This window comes from Rhinichthys klamathensis, unplaced genomic scaffold (genome assembly GCF_029890125.1).
Source record: "Rhinichthys klamathensis goyatoka isolate OS25496 unplaced genomic scaffold, OSU_Roscu_1.1 h1tg000094l_1, whole genome shotgun sequence".
NCBI lineage: Eukaryota > Metazoa > Chordata > Actinopteri > Cypriniformes > Leuciscidae > Rhinichthys > Rhinichthys klamathensis.
Window position 1 is genome coordinate 1,674,931 of NW_026606633.1, and position 21,718 is coordinate 1,696,648.

General features: G+C 38.4%; 1 protein-coding gene across 4 annotated transcripts in view; it reads left to right on the forward strand.

The window, feature by feature from the left end:
- nfic (nuclear factor I/C) overlaps window positions 1–21,718 on the forward strand; it is a 105,365-nt gene that overhangs the window by 2,252 nt on the left and 81,395 nt on the right. The window contains exon 1 of one of the 4 annotated variants that reach the window (XM_056252375.1): window positions 189–913. The exons of 1 other annotated variant lie outside the window; for it this stretch is intronic. In XM_056252375.1, the coding sequence (XP_056108350.1) occupies window positions 884–913 (30 nt within the window). In that variant the 5' untranslated portion in view covers window positions 189–883. Of the gene's footprint in view, window positions 1–188; window positions 914–21,718 lie in introns of those variants that run through there. 2 more of the 4 variants (XM_056252376.1, XM_056252379.1) reach the window with 2 other exon arrangements.

The following is a 21,718-nucleotide window of genomic DNA, read 5'->3' on the forward strand; positions in this document are numbered from 1 at the left end:
GAAGTGAATTTAGAATCGCGCGCATGATCTTTTATTACTATTCATAAGTAGACTCGTTTCAGTAAATTAAGACAGCTTTCTTCTATGTGTAAAGCTAACTTGCCTTATCAGACACTGCCAATAGTAGGCTATTTTACGCGGGGTGTACATTTTTTTTAATCCACTCCACTCACATGAAGCGATACGCCTCGAACACTTTGTCATGAATGGATGCATGCATGTGCGCTCTCTGTGACGCAATGTCCGCGCGAGCCTGGCTCTAATCGCTACTTTAGCTGGTGCGTGTTGCAGTAAAAGTGTTTGGAATACGCGCGCGGGTGAAGCGCGCAGAGCATTGCTGCGCCCGAACTGGATCAGCGCGAGAGGGGAGAGCGGTGCGTGCGCATTGGTGAAAAGGGGAGAAAGTCGTTTGCCAGTTTGTTACGCACCATATGAGCTTCAGAAACCGAGGCAAATAACGTTTTTTTTGTTAATTTCACGGACTTAACGGATGCCCCTGGACAGTGGAAACCAGAGTTAGCCTCTCTTGCTCCTTCAAGTACTTTCTTTGGGATGGGCTATTTTCATAACGTCATTTCATTCCTCCCTCTGTTGAAAACATTGTCTCTTTCTTTGATTCTTTCTCCCACCATTTCCTAAATGGAACAGATTGCAGCACCCCACGCGTTTTCCTGCCTGCAAAGTTTGGTTTCAAACGTGTACACAGTTTGCGCGTTCTCTTTTGCCTGGCGTCCCTTGATTTAACGGACTCTAAGTGGAAGTCAGAAGTGGCGGCGGTGGAAGTGTTAATCATGATGAGGCTTACCATGATTAACTGTGAAAAATGATCCACTAACTTGTCGGTGTTTTGCCACATTTTCAAGTCACGCGCTCACCTTTCAACATGATGTATTCTCCTCTCTGTCTAACTCAGGTAAAGTGCTTATTTGTCTCTTTCTGAACGAATTGCTCCTGAACGCGCGACGAGATTTCGGTTGATAAAGGGCGGGCTGAGAACTGTGCTTCTCTTTTATACAACACAGAACTATACCCATGTGCGTATTAGTTTATTGAATTGATCAATTTTTCTATTATTGAATTTTACACTGTTAACAAAGTCAAACATCAATTGGACGAGGTAACATGAATCGTTGTTTATAGTTGTATTTAAGATGGAGTTTATAGCCTATGCTTTATAGTAGACATTTGAGTGCATCGTCATCTGCTTTAGTCTTAATCATAAACTAGAGGGGAAAGTTAGCCTACATGATCATAGTTAAGATAAAATACAACTTTTATTACAGTTAAACATTTGGTTATGCATTTATATAATGGATTATACTTTTGTCGATTTTTATCTAGATTGGATCAAAATGTATAAACTTAGCCTATGTGCTCATATATACTTTAAGATTATTCCAGTTCTTGCCTATAATAGGACAATGTAATAATGTATATATTCTATGTAAAGACTATTACAACTTTGATGGATTTATTGTTTACAAAATATTAAGAGTTACAGAGAGATTTAGGATATCTGTACAAATCTGACTTCATCACTGTGGTTTCAGCTCTTGTCTTGTGAGTTTTTTAAGTTTGCAATTATTAGGATATAGCAAAATGTTTATTGAAGTATTTTATTAGTCTGCTCAATTTTACAAAGCAGACACTTAAACAGAGATAAACTGAAACATTCTGGAAAGAATAACATTGCCTTGCCAGACATCGGCCCCTTTTCTGTAATTTGCTTAAATCGTGTATTACTTATTATAACTATTCAGAAAATAGTTTAGCATTTTATGCAGTGTGATAGTGCTCAGGCTTTAAGCACATGTGATAGTATTTCAAAAGTATTTTTGTCAGCAGTCTGAAGTCTGAATTGAGGCAGAGGGGTTTTAAGGTCACTTAACTGTCTCAGATTGCCTTACTGTATATTGACACGAGTCACTGATTTTAGATGGCTGATGATTGCTTTGACCTTGGCTTTGATGAGAAAGTTGCATCAATAGTGAATAATTTTGCTTCGGTTTGTTTTCAATTTCAGATCGTTTTTTTAGCAAGGACACTCCCCTGTTAATACATGGTCCATCTTTTCACTTAGAAATGTACATGTTAATAATAATACTATAATAGTTAATATGTAAAAGTAATACAGCTTGAACTTTGTTGCAGTTTAGCCTTTGTATATGAGAAAGATTTAAAAAAAAGTTTTAGATCTCTGCTCGGGAAGAAAGTTTTTCCATATGCTTGATTCGCAAAAACGGCCATACTTTCTGACAGACATAATGGCAGTCCATTAAACCTGTCGATTTGACACTGAAAATATGTAAATAGCAGCCGCTTTTGTAAAGGTCTAACTTTTTGTTGACAGTTTATCTTGTGGTATAATTCGGTTTGAAGTTCATATCAAACTTTATTTTAATAACTGCTTGGGAAACCTTAATTGGAATTTGGGCTTTTAAGTCGCACAAATATGTATTGTACTTTTCAGCTCTTAGTGAATGTGTTCAAACAGGTAACAATACAATTACACGCCTCACCCTCCAGCGCTTGAATTTATTATTAAATTAATTAGATGGGGCTATGTTTCAGTCCTCACTGTTTTTTTATTCTATATGACAGACGCTTGTTTCAGTATTTTGGATTGGCAAACTCTTTATATTCTGTCTAAACATGAAGTAACCATAATCCACTTTAGCAGTTGTGTAACTTTACTAAATGTAGTTTTAGTGAATTACAAACTCATGCACAGCTGTAAAATCTTAAAACTTGTTAAAAAAATAGTTTGCTCTACCTGAACACTTACAAAACACATTTGATCTGCAGGTTACAATAAATATTTAGCATTGAAATAATCTCTGCTACATTACAGATCCGGTTTGTGTAAGTCGTATTGAGAGCCAGCAGTGTGGAGGCCTTGGTTTTCTCTGTAACCGCTCGGCATGTCCACTTTCTCTTTGTTGTTGCTGATAGGATAATGTAATATAGCAGCCTGCAGCGTTCGAGGGAGAGCGCGCAGTGTGCACAGAGGTTCTGGCCGTAGACTGAGTGAGTGTGTTGGGCTGAGAGAGAGCGAGAGGGACAGATGAGGCGTGTGCCAGACTCCACCGCAGTCCCGCTGGCAGCCAGAGGGGCCTATCGCTCAGAGCTTCGTTGCACACAGACACTTCACAAAAAAAGTTTTAAGCTCCGAACCTGTTCTGTATGCTATCGTTATAACAATTCTGTCTGCAGTAAGCACCATCCGCCTCAAACTTAAGATCTGGTGAAGAAATAAAAAATTTTGACGGACGTTATAGACGTGTAGGCTACTTTTAGTGTGTTTTTACTTTTACGATTCGAGATATAATAATTTTAAATCTTTTGCATTATTTTATATTCATATTTTAGGTCATTGTGAGGCTGAACAAAGGTCAGTAGGTCACAGTTCAGTGCATGAAGGAAATGCTAATTGTTTAAGTGTAAATGACTAAAACTAAAGAGTGTTGAGCCTATTTCTATATTTGTATTTAGTTTGGACAGACCCAGTTTGGAGCGTATTTGCCTACAGTGTAGAGTAGTATCAGTGGGAGATCCGAGAGGCTCTATTCCCCTGAGCTGGCAACATGCTGTCCTGCCCCCATTCCTCATCGATTCATTCCTTTAGAGCCGCAATTAGTCCCCCCCGGGAAAGAAGAGGAGGGCCGATCAAAGCGCCGAGCCTCTCTGAGACACTCTCACTTGACTGCGCTGACTGACAAAATACTATACATCTGAAAATGTGCTGATAATAAGACTTGCTCTGCGTTGCATTTTAGTTTTATTATTTCCGTGCAAAATATTCCAGAACGGAGAGCCTTTTTCTTCTATTTGGGCTTGAAATGACTCTCATAAACGTTTTGTTCTCTAAATGGTCTGTTATTTATTTTCACAATTCATATCAGTATATAAGTTTTGCTTATCATTCCTTGTTACATGTGCATGGAAAGCCAGTCTTACCAGGATCTGATTTAATGAGCACTGAAATGTTTTCCACCCCTTTCCATGGTCGGGCACTTTGTGTTTGAAGTGTCGTTTTTGGGCTCTCAAATGCCCCAGAACACCCCCGTGGTGTAATCCACTGGTCCTCTCTGTCCGTGTGTGTGTGTGTGTGTGTGTGTGTGTGCATGCCTGCCCGCCTGAGGGTTTTTTTTTCGTCAGGAGAGTGTTTGCTCTTTCGCTCGGCTCAGAAATGCATGCCCCACTTTCGTCTGACAGCCCTGAGTGGCACAGTCATGGTCGCGTCCCAGTGCGGCAGCTCCCAATGTGCCCGTTAACAGATTAATTAAACTGTTTTGATCACCCGCTCTTCCTCGCTTACCATCCGGCCTGCATTTATGGCAACTTTTTTAGACATTCGGCTGCTTATTTGTGTCAGGGAGCGTTTTAGAAAAAAGGGTCAGAATCTTAAGTGGAGCATTAGCTTTCATGTGTTGATCCTAGTGGCTGATATTCATTAGAGGACACCGAGGAGATTTTTAGGGGAGGGGAGGGGAGAGGAGAGGAGAGGAGGGGAGTCGGGCACAAAGAGTAGCCTCAGTTATAAAGGCCCGAGCTCTTGGCATGAGTAGAGGACTTCATGTGGCCAGAGCTGGAGATGTCTGTGGAAGGTTGGCTGCGTTTCATATCACACCCAGGTTCCTCTGCGGGGAGAATGGTGAGCAACCCTAAATATTTACTCTATGAAGATGTGTTTGGATTCCACCTGAGCCCGCAGCCTCGCTCTCTCATCCATGCCAGTGTATTGCAGCAGAAAAGAAGTTTATTTTTGTTGTTTTCTAGATGAGATTTGGTCCAACGAGTGCCTGAATCACCCTCTGGAGTCTCGTTTTTTTAAATGAGCCTTACAAAAAACAGCTCAGACTTCTGGAATAGCTTAATCAACCGTGCAAAGACAAAATACGTTTTATTCCGCTCCGCAAGTACTTCTGTGTTGGAAGAGATCTTATAAGTCATGTTTCGAGTCATTCAGAATGCTGTTACCTGACAGGAAAACATTTTCTTTTTTTTAGCTCTGCAGATAAATCTCAATTTAAATCTATTCTTTATATTTTCTGTACGGGTTCAGATGCTGGCAGATCTGCTGCTTTGTCTCCAGCAGGGAGAGAGTTTTGTCTTCTGCCCTAGGGTTTGAAGTCACAGTAGTAGGTCATTTTGAGAAGAACCTCCGCTCTTGGCAGAGTCGGCTCTGCTGGGAAGGCTTTAAGAAATGTTTCCAACTGGAAGGCGATCAAGAAGAGCAGTGCTGGCGTGGCAGGGTGCAGCGGACTGTTTATTTAAAAGATCTCTAAATCTACCTCTGCTTCTCCACTACTGTGCCTGTGTTTTTCTAGTCACACATTTGTTCGCCGGATTTGATTTTTGTCACAAGCCTGATGCTTGATTACATTCTTTGGCTATGTCCGAATATCCCAATATTCAGGAATACTTTGCATTGTGCGTTTTTTTTGTATTGTAGATTAAAGTCATCTGTTCTGCAGAGTAGTTCACTCTGAAACAAATAGTTATATTAAATATGTAAAAAAAGTAATATTATAAAAATGTAGTCTTTCATTTATACTATACTTTTTAAAATATGATATATCTATATAATATATATTCTATAAATGAAAAATATATATTTAAAATGATCATATAGGCCTATAATTTTTATATATAAAAATTATATTTGAATTTTTTTAATTTGCAAAACAAATAGCTCTGCAATGTAGTTTTACCCATAATTAGATTTGCATTCTTTGCAATTATTGCACTTTTTTTTTAAATAAAAGATTGTGCTTTCTCTGCCATACTCTGTATTTGAGTCTGAACAGATGCGGAGGGATTTTTTGGCTGTCTCTTTCTTGCCTGCTTGCACCAGTGCTCACTGTGTGTGATTTACACCTCTCCGTTGCTCTCCAGAGCCGCTGTTGGAACTCTGCGCGATACGATTCCCTTGTTTGTGACGATGCAAGAAAATGAATTATGAATGGATAGACTTGCTCTTTTTGATTGCATGTCACTTATGCAAAATTGCCATTGGGAGCTCTGTGCCTTTGGTTCAGCTGGCCTTTGGATGATATGACACTGTGTTTATTGTAGGAAAAATGTATGTTTTCTCTGCATTTTCTGGTGCAGAAATATTTGCAGACATATATCCAGACAAACGCTTTTAATGGCAGAGAACGGAGTTATTGAGCATCATTAACTTAAGCGCCCTTAAAGAAATGTTTTTCTTTTGTTTTCCCACACTTACCCATTTGTATTGTAAGTCTTGAGAAATGGATTAAATAGTACTTTAATGCCTCTGTGCCCATGTCCCAGAACGTTTGCCGCATGTTGACTGGAAGCACAAAGACGCATGTCACTGGACGCATTCCTCATATACCATAATCCATCAGGAGGATCTTCTGTGTTGCAAATGGTTTGAAAGGGTTGTTGAGCAAGCTTTCACCCTCTTTCAATGTGTATAAGTGTGTGTGCCTGGACCGCAGCTGGAGGAAGATGCCGCAGATCTTGTGGTGTAATGGAGACTCTCCAATACTGCAAGATAAGCGACTTGTTTTTTTTTTTGTGCATTGAATGCAAAGACCAGGATCCCTGTGGCCTTGCGTAGAGCTGGGCTTTTGGATCTTGTTTCTTTCCCAGCATGGAGTTCTCTAAAATCAGAAAGATTTCATTCTGATAGAGGAGAGCTATCTTTACAGATTGAGCATATAGCTCAGTAGTTAATTAATATGTGTGTGTGGTGGGTTGAGGGGGCGGTAGATGACAGAATCTGTTGTGTTATTTTACAGGGAATTGATGTATCCTCCCTGATGGGCTTTCAAGTTCTCAGCCAAGACAATAATGAGAATGTTTATCGCTGCACGTGCACGTATGCTCTGTCTCTCTTATTGACAGCTCTGATTCATGCGTCCGCCCACTCATTCTGAGCTGCAGGTTAAGACACCTTCTTCAGGAAAAAGGATGATCCAGATCCTGATATATTAAGAAAGCCATGCAAACAGAATCCATAAGGTATGCCGCTGGGGTTCTGACGCATTGTTCATTGTTCCGCTGACATGCGATTGAATAATGACCTGTGGTGATGCATTTAATTTTGTTTTGCAGGAACTTGAAATAGAATGAAACTTGTGGCATTCTTGCGTTCTCAATTACACTCTCGTGTTAAACCACCATCGCCTTATCTCAGCGCTGAGAGCTCCTAAAACTCTTCAGTTCTGATTTCGTGAGATAACGTTTCTCATTGTGTCTGAGTGACAAAACACAAGAATCTGTTTGTGATTCTTGCGTGAAAGTTAAGTATCACCAAGAGCTTTTTTGGACGTGTATGCGGTGAATTACGCTGTATAACTTCATAAATGGCTGTCATCGCTGAGAAACCTGGTGTCCAGAAACAAGAGAGAGACAGATAGATGGGGAAAGTTGTATGAAAAGCCCACTGGACTTTGTGGCATTGGCAACATTGGAAACTCTCTCTCTATCACTCTCTCTGGACCCAAAATCATGTTCTAGGCACGCAGCCCAGATATGAGTTAAAATCTTTGTGCTTCTCCAACAAAGAAATATTAAAGTCAAATCATAGGTAAATTATTTCCCGCTCTTGCACTTTGGGATGCAGTGACATCAATTTGTTATTTTGATAAAGGGCAGGAGCTGCTTTAAAACACACCAGAGCAACACTTCATCACAATCTGAGGGCTGCGTTGGAGAAAAGAATGTAGCTGCATGGGATCATTTCGAGGAAGGACAAAGGAGAAAGAAAGCTTTTGTATTAGTGGTGTGCAGGAAGATTGGCAAGCTAAGGGCAGAAGTTCTGACCGGCAATTAAGGCTTTATGGCATAGCCAAAAAGATATTTTCAGTGACGTATCTCCATAAAAAGTGTAGTGATAATATGTCATTATTCAGTATGCTGTCAGGCCCCACTTAGGACTTATGAGTACAGGCATACAGGCATGTTGAATTCATTTTTTTTCTGTAAAATCTGATAATATACTTTCAAATGCCCTGAAGTTCCCAATTTGTTATCATTTTTTAATAATTTTTAGTTAATCTCACCGCCTCTGTGAGAGAACATCTGTTTATCTCTGCTTTGTCTCGTTGCAGATGTTGAAGTCCATTCTCTTGACATGCTCTTTGGCCTCTTTCTCAGGTGTGAGGTGTCTCTGTGCATGTGCGTTTTATTTCTGCTTCACACATATAACAGATAAAAAAGAATCAAAGGTGTCAAAGCTAAAACTGGAGGCAAGCTATATGCCTCATATATATATATATATATGTGTATATGTGTGTGTGTGTGGGTGTGGGTGTTTGCACACTACAGGCCTAGACAGATATCTCTATGAATTAGGATCTGAGCCAAACAGAGCAGTGCTGGGAAAGCAAGAGGACACGTCAACACTTGGCTTTGGCCTAATATGACTCTGGCTTGCTACATGGCAAGTAGTGGGGCAGTCATTTTTTTAAGAAGCTCGTGCACTGATCAACGTGCCAGTTTAGTGATAATGGTTAATTAGTTGGTTTATTATTCATTTGCATTTAAAAATGGGTTGTGCGCTGTTCTTTTTCTAGACTGCCATAGCTAAATTGCATTTAGCATAGATAGACCAGAGCAACAAATTGGTACAATACAATGCCAGGTTTCTTTTTCTTCTTCTTAATATAATTTTTATTTGTTGACACAACAGTTGTTTGCCTGTTTTGTAATTATCTTCGGTTTCTAAAGCATACAGTATTTGAGCATTCTTAGTATGACACTGGTTGAGAAAGAATCTATGAATGAAAAGCTTTTGCAAAAATAAATGATTTAGAATGAAAAGCGAAAATAATGAAAGTTCAGGGTTTTCGGGCATTTTGAGTTTGTTGAATGCAATTAATTGTTGTACGTTAAAGTATTTTCTAAAGAAACAGGGAGTTTGGACCGGACATATTGACAGGCTTGCCCCTTTCTTAAGAAATTAATAGAATTAAATAATTGTACTATTATTATATATTTAAATACATGTAAAAAAAATAGTTTTTTATCAAATATATTAAATATCATTAAATATTATTTGATTAAATATACTATAAATATATCCTTTAATTAGTTATGTCACAGCCATAGTTGCAAATAGTATTGGAGGAAAGGCATTGTTATTTAAGGGAATATCTGATCTAAGCGAACACACATGGACTAAAAGCCACAAACTCTAATTTTGATTTTATGAGGTTTTGACAAATTTAAGGAGCCTCTTTTAAGACACATCTGTGAAAAGAAGATAATGTACTTTTGCCTGGTCTGAGTGTGGAAATTACATTTTGTTCAGCTTGTAGGAAGCATTGTTCACCAGTCCTCGACGCTCACAGAGGAAGATGAGAGTTTTTAGTGCAGGCTTTGTTCTTGAGCTCTGTACGGGGCCCTGTTGTGGCATGACTCGGATTATGGAGATTAGCAGGCTAGCTGGTTATGTAATTGAATGTAACCGTGAGGGAGAGAAAAAGACAGCCTGAGTGAGAGAGGTGTAAAGAGAGAAGGGGAGAGAAAACACTTTACCTTCATCCCAGCTTTTTGTTTTTTTGAGTGGTGTAAGGTCAGAAAAGGTTCAGGCAAGTTTTGACATCCTCTCGCTCTTTGTTGTTGGGGGGCAAACACTGACTTCAAGAGTTCATGCACTTTCAGAGCCCCAGTCAAAGAGTTTCTGCATGCTTCAGAAATTATTCTCGCCTTACTTCTGAGAGAGAACTGACGAGTCTCAAAATCGGTAGCGCTGAGGACAATTTAAGTTCATCTCTTTCAGAATTCATCTGCACAGCACCGGATTTCTGGTTTCTGCCAAATATCAAGTCACACATAAAGTGAAATATTGATTAGCTTCTACATGTTTTATGTGGAATTTTGAACTGAAATGCGCATAAAAATGTGTAGAACTTTTCCTATTGATGCATTTTGGTCTTTAGAGACTTTACAGACATTCACATTGACGGTGTAGTAGAGCTTGCAAAGCAATTTCTGAGCACAGAGATAAATTGAATGTTAATCTTTTTTTTATTGTTTTCTGAATTACCAAGTTGCTGAATAATGTCACCAGCATTTCCCCAAAATAGCTATTTGTAACGATTCTCTCATTTCTCGGTAAAATGAAATCAGAACGTTCTGTTCAACTACCATGAAGTTGTCCGCATGATGTAATGGCAAAACCAGGTCAAACTTTTTCAAACCTTTTTCAAACAAATTATAAAATTTTTTGACTCTTAACTCTTTTAAAGTGGGAGAGTGTATTGTGACTAATGGCCACATTTTAATGGCGGTGAATAGAGCGTTTGCAAAAGGCATGACCTTTTTACTTGCTAGTGGCACTTTTTACGCAAACTGGAGACAGTTGAAACTGTCATATTTTTCTGTGAGTGAAGTTGGCTGTTTTCAGTGAAGGCAACGTGAGAACAAAGACGGATCTTATGCTGCCTTCGTGTGCTGTCGGAATTATCGTAAATACTAGTAGTTTCCTAGTCGGAAATTGGACATGAACGCCCTCTCAAGTCGTATTTACTGCTAAGATCATTTTGAGGCCAGAGTTTCTTAGTTGAGTGTGCCATAAACTTGCTGGTGTGACTGGTATTCTTTATTAATTTTTACCACAACAGCTAAAATGTCTCGTCTTATCATTAAAGTAGTCCATATTTACATGAATAACCATTTGAAGCATATTGTGTTTTACAGACAGCGAGAATAGCATGTACAGTATTTGACCGAAACCTCAGAATCACCAGAAAGCTGACTATCTTGATTCCGTGGTGAATGTATACAATACTGTGGTTATCTTTATTAATTGGAAGAGGTAGTCAATACAAGAACAATTAATGGTCTCAGGCTCTGACTGAAGGCCTGTTTGAGATGTGCCTGTTGTCTATCAGACAAATGCGAGGACATTAAGTGAAAACACACACTTTAACCTGTTCACCCCTACCGGAGGAGCCAAACTAGGCTGAATTAGAGTTAACTAGCCTGCAATTTAGTTCTGACTCTTAAATAATTGAAATGATCTGTAACTGACCCTTTTTTGGGCTGATAAATTATTCATACTGCTTGGAAGTAGATTTAATTTGATTTGGGATATTTAGATCTGATCTTATCCCATGGTACACTGAGACCAAAAGATTCAGAGGGTGAGGGAAGACCCAGTTCATTTTCCCAGGATTAGAGCCGTGCTGTCAGAGAATGAGCCGAAGCCTCAGCTAAATTCAATTACAGGGCTAATGTAATTAAACCCACAGAGAGAAAGACAACGAGTCCTGCTCTGTTTTGGTCATCCAGTATCCAAGACCCTGCAGACCGACCAAAGGCCCCATCACAACCTTCCCCACTTATGTCATCATTTCCTAAAGACAAAACACCGGTTTTCCTTTAATTTGTTACCTTTTTCAATTGTTATTAATTCTGACAAGACCTTATATTGGGGTGCAGCCAATTGACCTATCACTAAGCTTGGCATCCTTTTGTGGTAACACTTTACAATAAGGTTCATTAGTTAACATTAGTTAACTACATTAGTTAGTATGAACTAATAATGAACTGCACTTATACAGCATTTATTAATCTTTGTTAATGTTAATTTTAACATTTACTAATACTTTATTAAAATCTTGTTAACATTAGTTAATGCACTGTGAACTAACATGAACAAACAATGAACAGCTGTATTTTTATTAACTAATATTAACAAAGATTAATAAATACTGTGACAAATGTATTGCTCATGGTTAGTTCATGTTAGTTAATACATTAACTAATTTTAACTAATGAACCTTATTGTAAAGTGTTACCCCTTTTGTTACTGTTGTTCGCAGACAAGCTTTTACAGAATGTGCCATACGAATTATTCATCCAGTAAAATGTATTCATGATAAAAATGTAAGGGAGATTATTCTTGGTTGGTAGAAGGATGTGTGACACTGCAAAGCATTTTAACTGCTTTTGTTAAATCATTTAATTATGCAATAGCGTTTAAAAAAAAACTGTGGTGGCTGCAAAAGTGTTTTACTGGTGTTATGTAAGTTCATTTTGGAAATGAGGGCTGACAAATAGATTTATCCATGGGGTGCAATTCTCAAGATTTATTTAAAGTTTTGAAAAAAGAGCCAAACCCCCCCTCCAAAAACACAGGACTACCACACAGACTCACAATAGGTTATCTGATAATGTGGCTGCCATTAATGTTCTTAAAGGGATAGTTCACCCAAAAATGAAAATTTGCTGTTATTTTACTCTCGGGTTTTTGTTTCTTCTTCTTCAGCAGTACAGTAAAGAAGATTTTTAGCTGAAGCTGTGGCCCTTGCGGATTCATATAATGTCAACGGCTACCGCCACTTTGGGAGTCAAAAAACATATAGGCAAAACAAAATTAATACCTGTGGCTCCTGACGATATGTTGAGGTCTTATGAAACTTATGAAAAGATCGGTCTGTGCAAGAAACCAAACATTATTTACAACATTATTACCTGTAATTCACAGCCTCTGCAAACGGTCCTGGAGCACAAGCTTCCTGTCACATAATGACGTAAGCGCGGGACCTCAAACGCCAAAGTCAATCCTCCCAATTGAGATTGCGCAAGCGCAGGTAATCTTAAAGGTGACCTATAATTCAAAATTGAATTTACCTTAGTATAGTCAAATAACAAGAGTTCAGTGCATGGACATGACATAGAGTGAATCTCAAACTGGACTGTTTTCGCGTTCTCATTTAATTCACGTTTATGAAAAACACCCCTGAAAAACGGTCGGTTCTCCACACAATACCGACTGTGACGCAATAGTCGGGATAATTAATATGTACGCCTCCAAATATTTGCATAATGCCAGCCCTCAATGCCTTGGGAACTGCGCAGCCGAAGCATGGCAGTTGCTCAGTATGGATGTACACATGAACACAAAAGTATTTTTTAGTTCCTTCATCTGAGCCTCTGAAGAAACAATGGGTTAATTTTATTTTCTCTGGAAATTTCCAAACATTTCACCGACTGTTTCCTCAACTTGGGCCAATACAGAGCTGGCCTCGGATCGAGCTACCAAGCAACACTTTCTGATGTGTAATTGTTCAAGTTCAGACAGGTAATCTTTCTCTCAAAATCGTTCAATACTGTTTATGCATCAGTAAGTCAAGCCAGTGACTAAAATATCAGCTTCACATCGTTTCTTTTAGTAGGATGAAAATAATCGTATTTAAATTGTGAACAAATTATATACAGAAAGCGATCAAAGAACAATCTTTCCACACAGCGCGAGTTTATCTGGACACTTGCCAAACTCGTTATGAAATCAATGACGCACGTTACTGCACAACGAAGCTCTTACTGTATTTACATCATCGTGTTTGCATTGGTGAAAGCATTAGAGAGAGTGCAGAAACTGCTTTGCAATGATAAGATCTTCATTCTCGCGATCAACACACTGTCATCTGCTCAATGCTCATCACGGCAACATTTTAATAGATCTAAATACTTTAAAAACATCTCACGATTCGTTAATCTCGATAGCTGTTATAGTAAAAAACGTATAATAGCAGTAGTAAAAGTATTCGGGAGAGAGTTTCACATGTAATGCGTTGCTATTTCATATGCAAGCATGTCAGCCAATCACAGCAGTGGCCGCGGTTACACTGAATCCCACAGCAGACACGCCCCTTCAAACAGAGTGTTCAAATCAGAGGCTAAAAGCAGGCTTGGAAAAATGCCATTTATTTCTAAATGATGAATATTTTTTATCTAAAAAATATACTAACATTATAAGGGTAACCCAGGAAACATTATAAAATAATAATAAAAAACATTCTAGGGCACCTTTAATTTTTTATATAGGTTACGGCATCCAGGATAAACACATGTATGTACCATTTTGATGAACAATACAACACTCACTCTCTGTTGTAAACAAATACAGCGTCAGCTCATGTGTGAGTTTGCTCCCACTCATACGTCATTATGACAGGAAGTTTGTGCTCCAGGACCGTTTCCAAAGGCTGTGGATTACAGGTAATAATGTTGTAAATAATGTTTCTTGCACAGACCCAACATTTTGTTTCATGAGACCTCAATGTATTGTCAGAAGCACAGGTATTGATTCAGTATGTTTTTTTACTCTCAAAGTGACTGCAGCCGTTGACATTATATGAATCACCATGGACCACGGTTTCAGCTAAAAATCTTCTGAGGGGGTGGATTTCAAGTCACTGGGGTCATTTAACATGTTGTGTGCTTCTCTCAAAAACAAGGAGAGAGCACGTTTCAGTGAACATAAATTCTATAACTACCTAAATCTCATAAGCTTGAAGAAACCATTCCAATCGTTTAATATTTAGAAGGATAAATATTGATTAATAACTTGATTACCAACCACTCAAAGGATATATATTGAAGCGGCAGTGGATTCCGGAATCCACCCCTTCACTTCTTTACTGTTATACTGAAGAAGAAAAAACCTACATCTTGGATGGCCTGAGGGAGAGTAAATGAACAGCACATTTTCATTTTTGGGTGAACTATCCCTTTAAGCTGGTACTTAGAAAAGGTAAATGTGTTAAATAACAAACAAGCATGTTCTTTTTACTTTTCAGATCTGAATGTTTTTTGTATTTCTGCACATTGCCCCACTCTGAAGCGTTTGAGTTTCTCTAAGCTACGTATGCTCATGCTTGGTTGTCCTATACTCATCCATTATTAATATACAGTAGCTTGTAAATGCTGAGCTATTGTTTTTCTATTGTTCTGTTGTTTTATGATTGGAAAATGTAAATTCAGCAGGTTTGCCTATAGATCTGGCTTTTTTTTGAAAGGTGAATATTTGATTTTGGACTGAGGTTGTAGTGTGCTGTAGAATTGGTCTATCTTTTTCAGAATAATTCACCTTGAATAGAATATTAGTATGAAAAATGATCAAATCATCTTCACTGCGACATGTTTTTTATTGAATTAAAATATTAAGCAATCAGTTGAACAGATTATTTTCAGTCAGTTGGATATTATTGGAGGAATTGTTATATTGTTCTTTTCCATTTTATTGGTTTTAGCACAATTTGCTATATTGTGCAACCCTAGTTTTTTTAAATGCATGCCTACTGGCCATTATTTTCAACATTACAGAAGAGAGGTCAGTGAAAGCTTTCCATGTTTAAATGAAAGTGTGTGATGATCAGATGAGCGAAACAGCTGGATTATATCCAAATACAGTGTGTATTTAAACTGTGGGATTAAGGTTGCATGGCAGTCCTGAGGTTACCTGAGGTAACTGTGTCATTGTTTGCAGACGTCACATGGTAGGATCCAGAGCTGTCTTCTTCATGGTTTAACTACGTGCAATGCATTGTCCTGGGACCTGTGACGAGGGCCGTCCAGGTCCTCTATGGAAAAAATTGTCCCAGGCCCCATGTTTTTTTTAGAAACACCAATGGTAATGCTCTATCTTTCATTATCACTTAATCTCTCCTTTCTCTATGCAGCATTTCAGTGTAAAAACCTGTGTCTTATGAACTAACCACCCACAACCCTGTTTAACTACGTTGCAAAGGTTTGATGAATAGGCTTCTGTTTAATAAAAAAATGTTTTGACTACACCCGACATAAGTTAATTGGAATTCTATTGGAATTAAAGGAAGTGGAATTGACTGAATTCTAGAAAAATTGGCTTTTAGTTTATACCTAATTTAGTTAAGTATGGTTTTTTAAGTGAAATTTCAAAGATATCTGTTTGTTTGTCTGTCTGTGAGGCCTATAAAACATTCAAACTTTCTGTCAAGACATTATTCAAAGTTTGTCTTGACAGGCCTTCCTTTTCTAGATAAAAATAAAACTTTTTTTCATGGAGGTACATTTTTGCCATGTCAAGATTTTTTCAAATTTCAGTTCAATATTGTTTTACTAATTGAAATTGAATTTCTGCATCCTGCTTAATTCTAATTTGTCGCTAGCAAATTAGCAATGCAAAGGCCCTGAAAACATTAGCACTAAATATTGTGTGCCTTGAAGGTGTGTCACTTTGGATAAAAGTGTCATCCAAAAGCATGTATGTTAATTGTAGGTATAAATAATGAAAATATGTCTTTATTAGACTACATTTAATGTCTTTTTTAAATGTCCACCTCCTGTGTAAAACAGAAACACAATTTCACTTAAAAGAGATATTTTCTATTGATCATGGCAGCAGTTATTCATCAAATGATGACCAATTGATGGAGAAGAGCGTTATAACTGGGCATATATCCAGATGGCTGGTGTAGACGAGCACACTTACGGCATTTTAAAGAGCTGATTCAGGTATCTGAATCACAGTGGTGCAGCGATGCTTTACAGATTTTGGCGCCGTAACCTGATTTGCATAAATCATTTAGTGAATTGGCCGCTAGTGAATCAATGCAGACAGTGCAAAAAAAATGGCACTATCAAGAGGCACAATGCATTCTTGCTTAATCTTTGAACCTGTAATCAAAGTTAGACTAAACCCAAAAAAGGTCTGCATTATTTCACAGCAATCTAATCAGTCTAATCTAAAACACCGGATGCATTTTTTATGTTGGTTGTTGTAGATTTGTCAAGCAAATGCAGGTTGATGCTTTCATGTATGTCTGACTAAAGTATCTCGGGGGTTATGAGTCATGACCTTTGTAAACTGGCTATTGAGAGCGAATGGAAGCAAGAGCTGAGCTTAAGCCAGTCTCAGTGGTCAGCCGGGACCCGTCTGTTGAGGGAGGGAGGGAGAGAGAGAGAGACATTCAGAATCATGCAAAGATTGGGTCTGTAGTTGGGTGACCCAGCTATTCTCTCTAATCCTCTATTATGGATGCCTATTGATATGGCATGCAAAGGTCATAGCTCAAGTGGAGTGGATGCATTGCATTTTCCAAACAGCTTGCTGCTCTAATTTACCCTATGAGTCTGGAAAACTCTTGATGCTGGAATCACTGCTCAAACTGTCTGAGACACTTGGCTAATGTAATGGGACTCCAGGAGAGCTGTGTTCTAAAACAGGTTTAAAGGTTTGAACCTCCAGACCTTGAAGTCAACATGAAATTAAAATGGATTAAATTTGTTTTTTTGTAATAGTTTTTATTATTATTATTGTGCACACTTAATCAGTGCATGTGATTCCTATGACAAATATGTTTGTTTTGGTAATCTCTCTTTGGAATAAGAGAGGAATGGAAAGTATAATTGTGCGTGCGTGAAAAAAAATTGAATAAATGAAACTGATTTCATCCAGGTCAAGCAGACTGTTTACTCAGTCTGTTTGAAAATGAATGCAGTTTATTTGTCTGATAAATTTCCATCGTATTTTATTTGGGTGTATCAAATTTTTTATATAAAATGTTTAACATTTCTAAACGCAAACATTTAAACACTTTAAAATTAAAATTTTAATTTGTAAATGGCAAAGCTATTACGTTTGGCATTAATTGAACTAAATTTATACCTTGCTGGTGTATTCACACCAGGAAAGTCCGATAGTTCACTTCATTTGGTCCGGACCAAATACATTTTTTTTTTTTTTTTTTTTGGTACGGTTCGCTTTCACACTTCTCTTTTTGCAAGTGAACCATAATTTGTCAACAAAACCACACGTGTGCTAAGGTCGTCCATTCATTGGACAAGGATTCTCAAGTAGGGAAATCAGGAAGTGCAAAAAAGGCTCAGCATGGAGATATTTCGTACTGCAATATTTGTTATTTTACTAATTTTGTGTTATTCTGTACAAACGCAATATGAAGAAACTGCGCAGAAGACGGATAAGGTATAAAGTTTTCATTCATAGAGAGGGGCTATGTTCACACATTTAAATAATGAGATTCTTATTGTATATACTGCTGCTGTCAATGTTAACGCTTGCGATTTAAGTTTGTCCAGTTTAACGCTGCGTCATCCTTGTATTGTAACTATCGTTACATTATATGAACTGCAAAAGCTTTTTTTGCATCTATGCGCGATTAGAGTAAAGAGAACGCTTTGTATGTGAATGTCCTGATGCACACACTCATTCATTCATTCCATTCCAATGATGCACACACGACGCGCAGAAACACGCGCAACAGTATCGTGTGGCCAGACAGCGCGCCGGAATGGAATTCTCTTTCGCACTTGAACAACAATAACACAAACCATTATGCCAAAATCTCCGACTACGGAAGCCTGTTAACTCAAAGGCGCACTGCGCAGTGCTTTCTTGCAATTGGGTCGGTTCATGTTCACACCGTAAACGAACCGCACCAGAGTTCGTTTGGAACCGTACCGAGACCACCTCTTCAGCTGGGTCTCGGTTCGGTTGTTTGGTCCGCACCCGAGTTCGATTGTTGTATTCACACCTGCTCAAAAGGTCCGCACCAAGGGGGGAAACGAACTGGAGTTCGATTCAATCGAACCAAACCAGGCAGGTGTGAATACACCAGGGTGCTTTCACACCTGGATCGATTTGCTTTGTTCCGGCACCCTTTCAGGGCTTTCCTTACGCCATTACGTCACTACCTCATGCGTGCAGGTCGCGCATTCCATTGTGGGACATCGTCATGACAACAGTAGCCTAACACAAAATGAATCGCGGGTTGACTTGGTGCTACAAAGAGGTGAAATGCCTCATAGATATTTGGTCGGAAGAACACATCTCCCGGATGTTGGACACTACACACAAGAACACCGAGGTGTACAAGAAGATCAGCTATAAAATGAAAGAGAGGGGTTATGAACGGTCGGTCGAGCAGTGCCGCGCAAAGGCAAAAAAACTCCGACATTGATTTGTTCCGGTTCGTGGGTCGGTTGTGTTCTCACTACAAACGAACCGCTCCAGAGTTCGTATGGAATCGAGCAGAGACCACCCCTTCTAGGCGGTCTCGGCTCGGTTGTTTTGTTCCGATTCAGAGTGCGATTGTTGTGTTCACATATGACCAAACGAACCGGGCCAAAAGGGAAACGCCCCTTTGTTTCGGAACAACGTCTCCAATCGATCCAGGTGTGAAAGCACCCAAAGATAAGCATTTTTAAATATATTAAATAAATAATAAATCTAATCTAAACCATTTAAGCATTACTTTTGTCAGAGTTTGAGCATTGTTTTAATTATACTGTTGTGGGTAATGCATTTAAAAAGAAATGGAATATTGGTAAATGGAATATAATAACAATTGCACCAATAATAGCAAATGACAATAGTTTTGAAGCCATTGGAAATGTTTTTCAGTAAGTCTAACAGTATTCAGGTACGGAAATACTGTTACAACACGCGTTCCGAATGGAGTTCTCTTTCGTGTTATCTTGTGCTCAAATAGCTTAAAATCGCTTGAATATTTAAACTGACAGGAACTAAAACTAAAACACATGCAAATGATAAACTTTCGCTCTATGATGGTTAAACTTTGCAAGTAATTAGAGAATCAAATCCGTTTTGAACCGTGCGTGGTCTCTGGTCCGTACGGATCAACTACGATCCCATATACTTGACATCGCACATCGCAGATGCGCACATGGCATTATCGATGCTAAAATGATATATCGTGCAGCCCTATGGCGGAATACAAGTTGCATTGATTGGCACTCAGACGAGAGCTTTGTGTGGCTTTGTGATTCATTGCGCAAATCAATTCTGGGAAGGCACAGCTGTTTCCCAGGAGCACAGTTATGCCCCAGCCTTTTCTAGCTGTCCCTAATGATCAAACAGCATAAGAACAGACTGCGGCCTGTATGTTTGTTAGGGAGTGTTTGGGCTTGGAGTCACTGGGCTTTTTTTTTATTTGCGGTTCTGCGGTCAGCATGTATGCTAAGACGACGAAGCTGCAGCTGTCCCTTCCTCTAAAAGTGTGAATGGGTGGAGCGAGGGAATGAGCTGTATTCACCAGACTATACAGTGGACAGGAAGACAAAGTAGATTATTAATAACTGTTGGCATATTTGTTTGAAGAGGGTATTTAACAGCAACGTTTCAACAATAGTGATTGATGAACATGTCACTACTGTGTCTTATTGTGCATAATTCATCATCACTTCATGTTATTCTGAAGAAAAACTGTTTGTTTTTAATCTTCATGATAATTTTTCTCTGCCTCTGAAATGACTTTTACAGATGGCATTATCAAGGCTGCGTGAATGCTGAGAATGCTGTTATCATAGGCCCCTTTTCATGATTTAGTCAATTCCAGTGGATAAAATCAAGTCTCATCTGTTGTGGCAAAAATTCTGTTAAACATCATCACTGCGTAAGAGACACTCAGAGTCAAATTAATTAAAAGAGAAGTATTTATTCTTGCAAGAATAGGTTCAGTCTAGTACACAGAAGTTACGCTGTGCAAGAGAGTGACACCCAGAACACAAAACCAGAGCAATCTTTATACTGTTCTTCCCAAGGCTGTTTGCTATAGGCCTTGCCTTATTAGTAATTTTCCACAGACAAAGGACCCATATTGCTAGTTCAGATTTATTACTAACTAACCCCTTTAGCCCCCCTTGCCTAGATGACCTCTGACCTGGAGGTCCGAGGTCTTTGCTCGTCTGGTTTTGGGAGTGTCACGCTCCTGCTTTCTCAGGTATATAATACATAAATTTCATAAAAGTCCCCCCTCTCTTATCCCTCTACAAATGGCAAAACCATATGACATTCCTTTGCAGTATCTACTGAAAGTAAAATGAAGATTAAAAACATATACATACATTGAAGGTTCGATAGAAACACATGACCCAGACTACCTAGTAATCTTCACTACTGATCAATGTAAGATTAAAATTTCTCCAACACATCCTATAGTTTATTTTCCACTAAATGTTTTGTTTCACTTTGGAAATAGGCCTATATCACATTACAGAAGTTAAAAGCATCGCAAATGACGTTTCTTGTCATGTTTTAAAGTAGGAAATGCTATACCCATGTGCTTCTCTGCTAAGCAATAGATTACATGTGAAAATGGGAGGGTGTTTATCCCCTAGAAAAGAAATGAGATGAGAAATTAAACTGTACAAGTAGAGGTTCAACAAGCAAAATTTCAAAATTCAATGTCAACTGTCATTCTCAACCCATTTTACTTCCATAATGTGACATGTATTTCCAAGTGAGAGGATATTCAGTCAGTGAGAAGAAATGTAGAGCAGGGCTTGATTTTATACAATGGGAATTGATTGGATGTTATGTACCAGAATGGAACTGTCTCTAAATAGCTATTTGTGTATTGGTCAACATTATCTAGTAGCCCATGCTGCATTTACCAAGTAATGTCAGTGGAAAAGGGAAGTCCTTTAGTAGGACGAGCAAGTCATTGACGAAAGATTAATTGCAAACATTTTTTCCCCTTTTTCTATAACATGCACAGATGAATCGTTCACAAAAAGATCAGGAACGTGCATTGAAGGTACACTGCGTCAGTTTTGATTTTATGTTGACTTTAATCAGAGAAGAAGAGGTGGAAACTGCATTGGGCCTCATGCATGAAACTCAAGCAGAACAGTGTAAATAATTCGTAAAATCATTCTTACAGTAAATAAATTGAATGCAGCAATTTATATGAGAATGGTATTACGATTGATTTAGCCTACATAGAAATTCATTCTGCTCATGTGTAATGAATAAGGCCAAAAAAGGAAAAATAGAGAGAGATTTCTCTCTGAAATGAAAATCAAATATTGCTTGATAATTTCAGGGAAAATAGTTGACCTTTTGTGCAGCATCACAGAAAGGTTGTAGTTTGTGTTTGCGTGGGTAAGGTGCAAGGTGTCTGACACCTTTCAGAGCTTCATTTCT